Genomic DNA, 12,457 nt, shown 5'->3' on the forward strand with positions numbered 1-12,457 from the left:
ACAGAATTTAAAGAATAATAGGAAGAGCTCATAACAGTACACTTATGAAACTGCTTTTTTGTCACTACTTTCTACTCCCCTCCTAGATACTGTATGAACAAAGACTTGCAGAGCTTGAGCAACTACTTGCCTGTGAATTTATGAATGAAACACCAAAACTGAATGGTGATAAAGCCACTTCTGCAGAACTTGAACAGGAGCTTCAGAATCTAAAGAAGACCCATGAGATCACTGTTGGAAACCTCCAAACAGAAATTGAAAATCTTAAAAGTCAAAATTCCCAATTAAAACTCAGAAGTAAAAATGATAATAAAGACTTAGAGTCCATGGACTCTAAGATGAAACAAGGTAGCACAAAAGACAGGTTGTTAAAACTAAATGAAGAACTGGTCACCAAAAATAGAGAAATACAAGACCTCACAAAAACTGTGGAGAAACTTCAAAAAGAAAGAATGGTAATGTTGTCTGATGATAATTTGAGAAATAAAACAAACACTAATGGGAACTCTGCCGAGGTCTTGAAAAATAATACCTCAGTAACAGATAGAAGAAATTCCAACAACACTGAGCCCTGTCTAAGCATTTTCAATGATGACAAAATACACCAACCACATACCTTTTCTGATTCTCATCTCTCAGAAGTTTTGCAAGAAAATGCACATCTGAAAGTGGAACTGGAGAAATTGTCCCTGGAAATGAGCCAGCAGCGGGTGCAGTCTCAAGCAGCACTGGCTTATTCTGAAAGTAACATACGAAGGTAAATGCTCAACAAATTCCTTTAAAAACCTTCTAAAAGCATTGGCAAATGTAGGATAGAAGTAGCACATTAACATGTCAGCCATGTGTGAAGGTTGCTTATACCTTCATTTGTACTGTTTCTGGCTTTGGGAGGGGTTTTGGGTTTTTTTTTTTTTTGTTGTTACTTTGGGGTTTTTTTAAGCAGTGCACTATCATAGTTCTTTCTATGGGCAAACCTGTGTTAATGCTTTTGTTAATACTACAATTTCTTATGCTTTTAAGTAAAATATCTCAGTGTAAATCATCATATCTTAGATGCTTTGTGTTGTATAGCATTAATGCTTGGTCCATGTTCTTTCCTTCAAACCTGGAGTGTGCTTTCAGTGGAATTTACTTGGCCAACTGTAGAAACCTTATGTTTCACTTAGTCTCCCTTACATCCCTTCACAATCAAAGTATATGAAGCTGACATGCAATTTAGATTGCAACACATTCTTTTCTAAAATAGTTACCTAAAAGAAGATAGCTGCATTATGATTAAAAAGCATGTGTTCTCTTGCCACTGTTTTAATAAGAGGAACCAGCAAAGATGATTGACTGATTTTTTTGTATCGTAACTGCTTCTAGTTAGATGATACACCATTCTAAGTTTCCCACCCTTCTCTCCCTTCAGAGCAAAAGAAATAATGGTGATCCTGTCTTGCAAGGTTTTTTTATGAAATATCCAAGATATGCTGCCTTTAACATTTTCATTATTTTGTGTGTTCAAGTGAGAAGGTGCTGCATTTTTTAAGAACTGTCTGTAGCTGCTCTACTGCATCTCACTTTTCTCTTGCTCTGTTCAGGATACAGGAAGACACAGCAGAATACATTGCATCTCTGAAAGCTTCCCACCAGAGGGAAGTCGAGAAGATTGTTTGCCAGCATGCAAAGGAGTATTCTACTTCTAAAGTAGCTGAGCTAAAGAACAGAATTTCAACACAGGAGGTAAGATACAGTAGATACATTACTTACATATAGATATATCTTAAAGTTATTTCTTTCTGTACTACTATAAACTTACTTTCTTTGAAGTAGGACCTATTGTTTTAAAAACCATCCTGTGCCACAGTTTTCACAGAATCCCAGAATGGCTGAGGTTGGAAGGACCTCTGAAGGTCATTTTCTCCTACTGCTCTGCTTACAAAGGTCATCTCGGACCATGTCCGGGTGGCATTTGAGTATCTCTAAGAAGGGCTATTTAACGCATGGTTAAAGGGTAGAAAGAGCTGTTTCATTCAGATTATTTAAGAACATTTTAAAATAAGGAAAGGAACTTGAAGATTGAGGCTTGTTTCATATAGTACATATGTACCTGTGTGCTATTTAACAGCCCGTGCACACGCACATGTTGGAGGCAGTGTTGTTAACACACACAGCACTTACTCCTGCACTTACGTTACAATCACAAAATCATAGAATGTTAAGGGGTTGGGGAATGGACCTCAGATAATCTACTCACAAGCCCCCTTGCCATGGGCAGGGACACCTCCTGCTAGACCGGGTTGCTCAAGGCCTTATTCTACCTGGCTTTGAAGAGTGCCAGGTTTGTGGCATCCACAGCCTTCCTGGGTAGCCTGTTCCAGTGTCTCATTACCCTCACAGAGAAGAATTTCTTCCTAATATTTAACCTAAACTTCCCTGATTTCAATTTGTACCCATTACTGCTTGTGCTATCACAACAGTTCCTGATGATGAGTCTCTCTGGATTCCCTGTAGGCCCCTTCAGATACTGGAAGGTTGCTATGAGGTTTCCACACAATCTTCTTTCCTCCAGCCTGAGCAGCCCCAACTTTCTCAGTGCTGCTTATTTTTTTCTGTACTTCTGCATTCGTTTTCAAACCTTGTCATGGTTGTGTATGCTAACAATAAAATATTTTTAAACCTTTTTTAGATATTAATAAAACATCTTAAAGAACAACTTGGTGAACAAGAAAGACATCAAGAAGCTCTTTTAGTTTCACAGATAAGAGAGCAACTCCTACAAAAAGAGGTATATTTAAATTTCAGTGGGGGTATCCTAGTCTAATAAATGTTTTCATCCTAATTCATGTCAAGCCTGAAATAATATATAGTAAAATAAGTCTTAGAAACAAAATCTTTGTCAGTTGTTTCTACATCTTTGAGAATGCAAAGTTTTTCTAGTGTGACCAAGAGAACAACACAGAACAGAATGCAGAATTTTGACCTTTTTTGTTGTTAATAGTTTCATTATTATTTTGTTTGAAATGTCTGACATCTGTATGAAGTTTGATCAGCAGGTTAAGCCAGGTTTTCATATCCTCTGAGAGTTATGGTGGGTAGTAGTAAATAGACCACAGGAGTTTTTCTTTATTCCTCTTAATTAAGAGGATTTTTGATTACTGTTTTCAAAAGCTTTTCTTTTTTCATCATCCAGTGCCATAAAACTGACTTAGGCAGTTATATTCCTGGCTTTCTCTTCTGCTATCTCTGAAATTTATTGTGCCTTAGGAAGGGAAAGTTAGCTATAAAAGTTAAGAAATTCAAAGGGTTTTGAGAGAAGTATAGAGGGGTTTTATTTTTTTTCGAATCTTCTACTTCTATCAATAGCAAATAATCTAAAGTTTATCTTTGCATTTGGGTTAATGTTGGATCAAATTTCTGTCCACCTTTTAGCTCAAGCTTTTGCTATGCATTAGCTATGCATTAGTTGTTCTTTAAGTACTGCCAGTCTTTGCTGTTCAGGAGGAGGATGTAGCCTGTCTCAGCATTGTGTCTATACTTCATTCACCATCTCCTTGATATATGAAGATCACTAATTTAAGCTTAATTTTGATAATACTCTAACTTGCAAGGTTAATTAAAAGTAATTAATCTTAATCTTACTAAACTCAGATTTATCTGGGTGTTTATCTGACACAAGCAAAATTCCACCTCTGTTGTGATGTATTTGTATAAAACTGTGGGTTTTTAGGGGGAGAAAAAAAATCTCCTATTAAACAAGTTCTGTGTTTGCAGAATAGAGGCTGCAACTTTGGGTTCATATAGGTGTTGGCTTTCCTTAAAGAGCTTGTTTCATTCCAGTGGTGTCAGTATATGTAATACTTCTTCCAGGAAAAACAGGGCAAGAGTGCAATGAGACAAATGTTACTGCTTCCTCTGTGAATGCTTTACAGATTATTGACAGTGATGGTTTAAGAGCGTGATCATCCAGTCTGACTCACATGGTAGAGGCCAACTTCAAGCTGCTGGTATTTAAGAAAATGTAAAGGAGTGTCTTTGTTACAGAAATCATTGCAAGACTGTACAGAGAGAAATATCTATGTAAAGCCTTGCTTTTGCCCTCTAATGCAACTTCTGTGCTGCTTAAGCATTAAATGGTTAAATAAGTTTTGCTGAGAAAAGAAGACAACCAGACCTGCAAATGGAAATAGTAGTGATAGGAGAAAGCATCTCACTGGTAACAGGATTGAATCTTCTGTCTAAAATGGTGGTACGTCAAAAAAGGCAAAGTTTTTCCTGAGGCTTCTTGGAGGATTGTTATTTGAATTCTAATCTCAGAAATTCTGTTTGTGGACATTTTCCATTAACTGTGTACTTCCTTTCCTTAATGGCTTGCACGTAGCACTGCATTGTATTTGCCGTGGTTCTGTTGCTGGTAAAATACACAGAGCCTGTTTTCTCCCTGGGCTTTTTACCCCTTGTGAGATCTTTTCACTATGATTTTTTAATTGTATTTAACTATATACTTGAAACCACACATCAACCCTTCCCTTCAGTAGGGCCACTTAGCAGCCAAGCAGCAGACACTTCTGCTCTGATATGCCACTCAAAAGGTTGCACAAACCTTTTGAAACTAAGACTTCTGCTCCTCAGATAAACGTGGCTGAACAGGTTCAAAACTGCTGGAATAATGGACAGGCAAAACTATACTGACGTAGGCCATATAATTTTAGAAAGCCACCTTGAAATGTGTAAATAATAGTAAGCTGCCTCAGAGTCACTTCTCAGTAAGATTTATAACATCATGTGAAGACACAAAGCTTCCAGCTACCTAATTCACAGCAGAGGCAAGGATGACTGAGGGCTTGAAGAGGGGTAGCAGCTCTCAAATATATTGTCTAAGGGAAGCTAGGGACTGTCATAAAGGATAAAGATGTCAAAGTTCTCACTTTAGCTTACTTCCACACATTAAGGGTGACCAAAATACTTTGGATGTTAAATGAAGGAATATCAAGTCCTTTAAAGTAGGCAAAGAATGAGAATAGACAATAGACCAGTAGGGCTTTATAAGAAAACTTCCCAGAATTTCTGGAGGATTAGGAAATCAGTTTTAAGTCATTGTCAAATTATTTTCCCTGGTAATTATTAAACTTACATCCAGGCTTCTAATCATGTTTCTTAGCAGCATGTCTTTAATTAACTTAGTTCATCAAAATACACTGGTATCTTTTATATTTGGTCTTTATCTTGGGTGTCAGAAGGGAAAGTGTAAGAACATCTAATCATAATAGTCTCTGTTAACTTTTGTTGTATGAAGTATAAAATGTGACAAAACACAATATCTTCATAACATTATTAACAGGACTGGATTTATCAAAAAGGACTAGACTTTCTTGTCCTCAAGCTACTTCTTAGAAATGAAAAATCCTAAGTCCCTGAGCCCCTGTTAAAGCTTTTGAACAAAGGAGATTTTTCTTTTATGTCTTCCTTTCTACAGCTTTTGAATGTAATGATTAAACAATGCAAATACATTTTTTAGTAATCTGATTTATACACTGCCCAACACAATGATAACAATTTTCATCAATTCTCTTTGATTGTAGGTGACAAAATTGTTGGAAGAACTGAGAGACGCTAGGGAGAGCCAGAGTCCTGAAATGAAACATTTCTTGTGCCTGGAAAAGAAAATCAAGCATATAGAGAGCAGACAAGCAGAAAGAGAGCATGCAATTCAAAAGGTACGCCAGTGCATAGCTGCATTTACTTCTCAAGAGCAATTTATTGGTTTAACTGTAATTTTATGGTATTTATTCAGGCTTATTTAGCTCACACTGCAGAAGGAAAGTTTTTATGCAGCTATGGTTTTATCTTTGCCTGCTAATGCAAGTGAGTGTAGGTGCAGGCCTGGTCAGCTCGACCCTGCTGTGCTAATTAAGATTACTTGTGTAACTGCCTTGCAGCCTGGTTTAAGAAGGTCTTGGTGTTCCAGAGGGCTGCACTCCAGACAGACCTCTGGAGACAATATCATTTCATACTTGAGTTTCACAATGAAAGTGAGCTACTGAAAATTGACTACAGTTTGGAGTGCAGAGTTTAACCTATTATATATTCCTCAATTGACTGTAATTATCTAGCCCTTGTAATCCTATTCAGAAAAGCTACATTAAAAGTATAGTAATATCTTATTTTATTTTAAATTTTAAAACCAGATCTCAAGAAATATGCTTTTAATATACAAATTTTTTTGTTGTAGAAGGATTTCTTCTTGTACATTTCTATATCAGATACTTACTTTCTTTCAAAAAAGACTTGTGCATAAAACAAGTTCATTTCTTGCTATTAATTTGCTTTTATGTGAGAATCATCATTAAAGAATGTCTTTACTATTTCTGTGAAGTATTGGCTGCTGCCTACTCTGTGATCTAGCTCACTGAATACCATAGTATTTACTAAGATGTTTCGTAATGTTTTGGGCATTTTTTAAAGAAATAATAATATACATAATTGGTACTAAATAATTTCAGCTTTTTGTGGTGCTCCTGCCCTTGTTATGTATTAAACTTTGGATTTTGTTTTCTCCTAGTTTTTCCCCTTTAATCATCAGCATTGGGGCATTGAACAGTTGCCCAAATTAATTATATCAAAATTAATAATGTTGAAAAGGAAATTACTGAGCATGAAGTTAACAGGTTATCCTTAGTATCAAAATACAAATATAATAATTATGGCCTTTAAGCGATAGGCTCTCTTTAAAATATCTGTTACAATTAACTGTGGTGTGGAGCTTTGATATCTTATGACACTTTTTATGTTGTGTAACTTAATAGGATTATATCAGAGATTCATGTTAAAGTTATTCAGACCTTTATCTGCAGGAGCATCAGATCTCTGTGACTACAGGACATTTTCTGATAATTCCTAGAACTTGTGATTTTTAAAAGTAGAGTAGTAAGCTACAGCATGTCATTCAGATTTAGTTTGTTTTGCAGAGCATTATTTTAATTACCACATTTAAGTGGAAATTTTAAAAGTTAATTTTGATTTTTAGAGGGTTTTATGTTATATACTCATCTTTGCCTTAAATACTGTAATTTAATTACTGCTTCAGAGAGGATAAGTTAAATTCTCCTGGGGCTCATTAGTCAAGAATCAATTCTACCCTTCTATCATTAGTGCAAATATTTAAAGGAATTCACTGCAATCAGAATGATTTTTCTAATATCCATAACAACTTGCTTCCACTAAACGTGAGAATTCAGCTTTGAGACTGAACATCAGATAAAATGATGCGTCAAATTTTTGCAAAATGGCAGCAGTGCCTGGGTGTTGGCATAGGAAGTCACAGTGATGACTTTATTCTTATTTGCAGGCAACCCAACTAAGACAACACATTTCTGAAGTAAGGCAAACCCAGGAGGCTGAGAAGTGGCGAAGGCTGGCACAGCAGAAGAATCAGGAACTGGAGAAATTTCGAATAGAGTTGGATTCAATACTGGATGTTTTACGTGAGCTGCAGAAACAAGGCGTTGTTATTCCTGCACCTGATTCCAGTGGATTCGGAGTGACAGACAGCTGTTAGAAGACATGATTAGGTAGTAGTTAAATAGAGCAGCAGAATTTTATGTATAGAAATGTTATTGAAAATCATTATTGTAACATATATTAATTGCATTGCATTCTGGTCTTCTCTGGAGTCTCTCATGTCCAGAGGCAGATTTGCATTAAGCAATACTCTAGTCATACAGTATGTCATCTCTTTTATTAATAATAAATTTACATATTTTTAATAACTGGAATATTGAGATTATTCCATAAATCAACTACCATTGAAAAAATTCCTTTTTCTCAGACTGTAGAACATGCCTGAATATTTTTAAGTTTGATTTCTAATGTGTCTTATAGTGATTCCTTTGTGAAAAATTTGAGTCCTAAGCTGTTTGGTTTGTATGTTTAGTGTATAGCATTGATGTATTTCATTCCATAGGACAGGAAAAGCATCTTTTTCTAACATTTGCTTCTCTCCCTCAAATTCATATAATATTCCTTCCCTTAAAACGACTTTGCACTTTAGTGAATGATTGGAGGGCTGGAACAGAGCAGGCATTCCTGGTGGTGCTCACATTCAAGCTCTTCTTTGTTTCCTTTTCAGATTATTCCAGCTGTGTTGGTAAGACTGATGGCAGAGTGGGTCTGGCTAAATTCTTACAGGGGAGATACAGAAAAAAAAACTATAAAATGCAGTGTGAGTATAGTCATTGGTGTCCCTTTTAAAAGGGAAGGCTATATTGATAAGATTTTTACAATGGGTTGTTCAGGATCTGACGTAGTAAGTACCTCTGTAGGTGATCTTGACATGCTAAGAGACCAGTCAGATGTGAAGACAGTGTGCTAAAGCTCAGACTTCAGGGATGTGTAGGTGGGGAAATTAAGAGTTAAAATAGTGAGCAAGCTAGGAAAGGGGCCAGGGGGAAAAGAAGAGGAAAAAAAAACAGAAAAGGAAAAAAAAAAGCCACCCAACCGAAAACCAGACCAAAGTACCAAATGTGGAGGTAACTTTCTGCTGAACTGACAGGTCATGGCAGGTAACACCCTGAATGTTGGAGGCTGTTGCTTTCTCCCTCTCCTCAGGCCCTGCCAGTTACACACCTGTGCTGTAGAGCTGGTACCTAGGAGCAATTCCTGCTGCAGCACAAATATGTACCTTAGGGTGCTACACTTTTGGTCTCTTCTTTCAAGAAAGAGATGGATGCAGTGGAAGGAAAGAAGAATCATCACTCCAGGAAAAGTAGCCCTAGGAACCTCTGAAGCCATAGGAACTGCACTGTTCCAGAAAGGAACCTGGGGGGGATGATGAGCATTGCTATTACACTTAACATATATGAAAAACCTGCTGCTAAAAGCAAGAAGCAGCAATTAAAAATGAAGGAAATTCAAAATACATGATGATAGCTATTTGGTGGTTGGAAGACATGCTTTCCCAATAAATCAGTACATTATTAGTTTGAAGCATCAGTGGTGCAAGTCCTTAAGAATTCCAAAACACATATATTGAGGTTGTATCTCAATAATCTCTACTTATTTAGAGCAAAGAGAAGATGAAAGGTCCCTAAGGACCTGCAGTATTGGTTGAACATAGCAGTAAGTCAAATGTGAAATTGTTCAGGTCTGTGCTTGTGTGTTCATGTATTGTGTTCTTCAGGGACCAGCAGTAAATGTGCATTTTATCTCACACAAGCATGTGGCATAGCATGCATATAAAACAAAAGAGTATAATAAATTATACCATATAGTGCAAGGATTTTTCTTTTTGGCATATACACAAACATAAAATGAACCTGTATACACATATACATAGATGTTTTTAAAGGATGGTTGGTTGCTAATTAATATGGTAATCTTGACTGTTTCATGTTCAGATGTTTTCAGTATTTTTAATTGGCCACTATCTAACAAAGTATTAGTCTATATTCATAAAATGTGTAAATATAAAAATGCTTTGTATATAAAATATCAGCTATGTGTAAATTTAATGAATTTTCTTTATTTGGGTCTGTTTTGCAAATGAAAAGGATACAAATTTAATCATTTCAACTAATTTATTTCCTGTAAAATTTGCTGTACGTGTAATACTGTATTAAAGTGTGTGACCTGAAGTGAGAGATATTTTTTCAACTATTGCAAGCCTTGTGTTCCCAGAGAGGCCAGCTAGGACAGGAATCCTAGGGGAATCATTTGTAGTTACTGGAAACTCTCTCAAATGTATGATGCTTAAGTCAGCAACAGAGGGTTGCCCTAATGTTCATGCAGTTCATTCAAACACTTTTTACAGTTCTTACAGTCAGTTCTCAGCAAATGCTGATATCTTACATGGTTGGAATTAAATTCTCTCTCTGAGTCCCATTTTACTGAGGAGGGACAGTATTATTTACCATTACTGTAAGCTATCAGATGGTTTTTACCATTTTCTTACAAGTATTTCTGCAGTTGTACACTGAAGCATGGTCTTCAGTTTTTAGGCATTTACCATGAAGTGATTCCTCTGCACAGTAACAGACTCTCTGGGCTTCAGTGGCTGCCGTTAGGGTGACCTTTTAGAGAACTAAGATGCAAGTGTGAAGTTCTCCTCTGAAGTTGTTACTGACTCTCTGAGGATTTCAGTGTGATCTTTCAAGGAGTTATATAACTATATACTCCTCATGTATATTTTTCCTCTTCTTGTGCCATCCTGTTTCATCATGCATTTCCAAGAGGCATAATGGATGGATTAAAATAATTAAATGTAGTATCTTTAAATCATTGCCTAATAATTATCTGGACTTCATCTATTTGCAGCAAAGCAGCTAGAGTATAAAAATTTCAATTGTCATGTTTGAAGCTTTTAAGAAATCATGTGTACAGCTGGCTAGGTGACTCAGTGACCTAGATTGCTTCAAGAGAGGAAAACATGATGTGCAGAAAAAGATCAGATTTCATCATGGCACTTGGGGCAGAGACAGCAGCAGTGTGTTCCATTTCAAGTTTTATGAAGTACATGTCAAAATTGTTCATGTAACTAATTAAAAAAGTTATTGTGAATTAAGACTTTATTTGATAGCACATAATACATTTTGAAGTCTGCCCCTCTATCCCATATTTAACCTATTCTGGAAAGTACAAGATAAAAGGACAAATATACCAGCACTAGCTGTGCCAATCCCCTTCTGCAAGGAATGAGGGGGTTATGTATCAAGTGCTGCCCTGACTCTTGAAAAGAAATCCAGTGATATCTCTGAATTAAAAGTAGCATGTTAAATAGCTAACTATATAACTCTCATCCAGAAATAAGAAAGCACAGGCCTCTCATGCTCTCATTGGAGAACATTTGGTAGAAGGTCCTTCACTGCTGTCCTTGCTACCTGTCAATACCCAAGGCTAAAATGTGGCAAAAAATCTCAGAGTATTCAAGGAGGAGGGCTCAGGTGCATAAAAACTTAATTTCGTTACAAAAAATACCCTATTTACTTCACCTTGCAGTCTCAGAGACTATGGCTCTGGATTGTAGTAGAGAGGTTCACAGTTTTACCATTCTCTTTCTCTTCTCTGAGTAGGCATTTACTGATTTTACATTATTGGTTGTGGGGTTTTGCCTTTTTTTTAAATTTAAGATACACAACTAAAATTGTTTATATAGAAGAGCATTTTGCAAGTATTTACCTTTGAAAACTGGGATAAATAACTTGATCTAGTAGGTTCTTCCAGAATACAAGACATGTTTAGGCAAACAAACATATATAGCTGTATCTCTCTGCAGTTAAATCAGCTGCAGGTGATGCATTTATATTGAGTTTTGAGAGGAGGCTTTAGGCCAAGCACTAAGAAAACTCACAAAAATTCCATTTTCAAACACCATTAAATTCCAAGTACTCCTTTTGAAGATTGCTCTGATGAGAACACTTTCTATTCTAGTTTGTAGCGCATCAATGAGTTGATTTTCTGAGAAAAGATGGGGTTTTTTTTAACAGGTTATATATTGCCCTTTCCCCTGAGGTTAATTATGTGTTATTATTAAAAAGGGGGGAAAAATGGAAGGACAACCTTAAAATAGCTGCTTTTGAAAACTGCAGAACGTTTTTGTGTTTGCCTGGCTCTGCTTTGAGGCAGAGCAAAAATCTGAATCGGACTATTGCTGCCACAGTGTCTCTGAAGTGGTGTGGGAGCTCCACAGTGGGGACTGACAGGTTATTTTTCTGAGAAAAGCAGCATGAAGGACTTTAAATATACAAGGGAGAGAAGATGAAAAAGTAGATCTGTCATCAGGAAAGAATAGAAGCAGGAACCAAACACGTAAATAGCTTTACAGGATTAATACATGGTGCAGAAGGATATTAACTATGCAATTCAGATATATTGTAAGTTAAGTTGGCATCATCTCTGGGTCATTTTATTAAGTACCGTTTATCTAGGCATTATTGCCAATATCCATTATTGCCAATATCCACTTTTTCTTCCCAAAGTACTGAAGAAAAGCCACTGAGATTTATGGTAGGAGAAGAAAAGCATAGGCTAGCCTACACGGAGTAGCAGAATCTTCTTTTTCTAAAACTCCATCTCTATTATTTTGAAACTTTGAAACTCTTGAGAATTTTCCCCCCAAAGGGGTTGTGAAGCAGTGGAACAGACTGCCCAGGGAAGCAGTGGAGTTATCATCCCTAGAGGTTTTAAAAATCCTTGTGGCGCAGGGTGAGATGATTTAGACTGGGACTTGGCAGTGCTGAATTAATTGTTGGACCTTATGATCTTCAAAGTCTTTTTCCAACCCAAATGATCCATGAAATGTAGTTTTAAATGGCTTAAAAATATCCTTCATTTCTCAGTTGTAAAAGAGATGTATTCCATGTAGATTTGTCCTTCTTTCAAGCAGCATTGCTTTCAAGACAATTGCTTTCAAAACAATTTCATTGTTTTCAAGCACGGCAAAGGAAAAAAAAAAACAAAAATAATAGTTCAAACATTACTG

The 12,457-nt window shown here is 36.4% G+C and overlaps 1 protein-coding gene across 6 annotated transcripts in view; it reads left to right on the top strand.

Moving 5' to 3' along the window:
• Positions 1-9,614, top strand: part of CEP162 (centrosomal protein 162) — a 44,308-nt gene extending 34,694 nt beyond the window's left edge. For all 6 annotated transcript variants that reach the window (XM_021545976.2, XM_021545949.2, XM_021545939.3 and 3 more), the window contains 5 exons: positions 87-757; positions 1,584-1,725; positions 2,672-2,770; positions 5,565-5,699; positions 7,331-9,614. In XM_021545976.2, coding sequence (XP_021401651.2) covers positions 87-757; positions 1,584-1,725; positions 2,672-2,770; positions 5,565-5,699; positions 7,331-7,540 — 1,257 coding nt within the window. In that variant the 3' untranslated portion in view covers positions 7,541-9,614. The remainder of the gene's footprint in view (positions 1-86; positions 758-1,583; positions 1,726-2,671; positions 2,771-5,564; positions 5,700-7,330) is intronic.
• The last annotated feature ends 2,843 nt before the right edge of the window (positions 9,615-12,457 follow it).

This window comes from Lonchura striata, chromosome 3 (genome assembly GCF_046129695.1).
Source record: "Lonchura striata isolate bLonStr1 chromosome 3, bLonStr1.mat, whole genome shotgun sequence".
NCBI classification, from domain to species: Eukaryota; Metazoa; Chordata; class Aves; order Passeriformes; family Estrildidae; genus Lonchura; species Lonchura striata.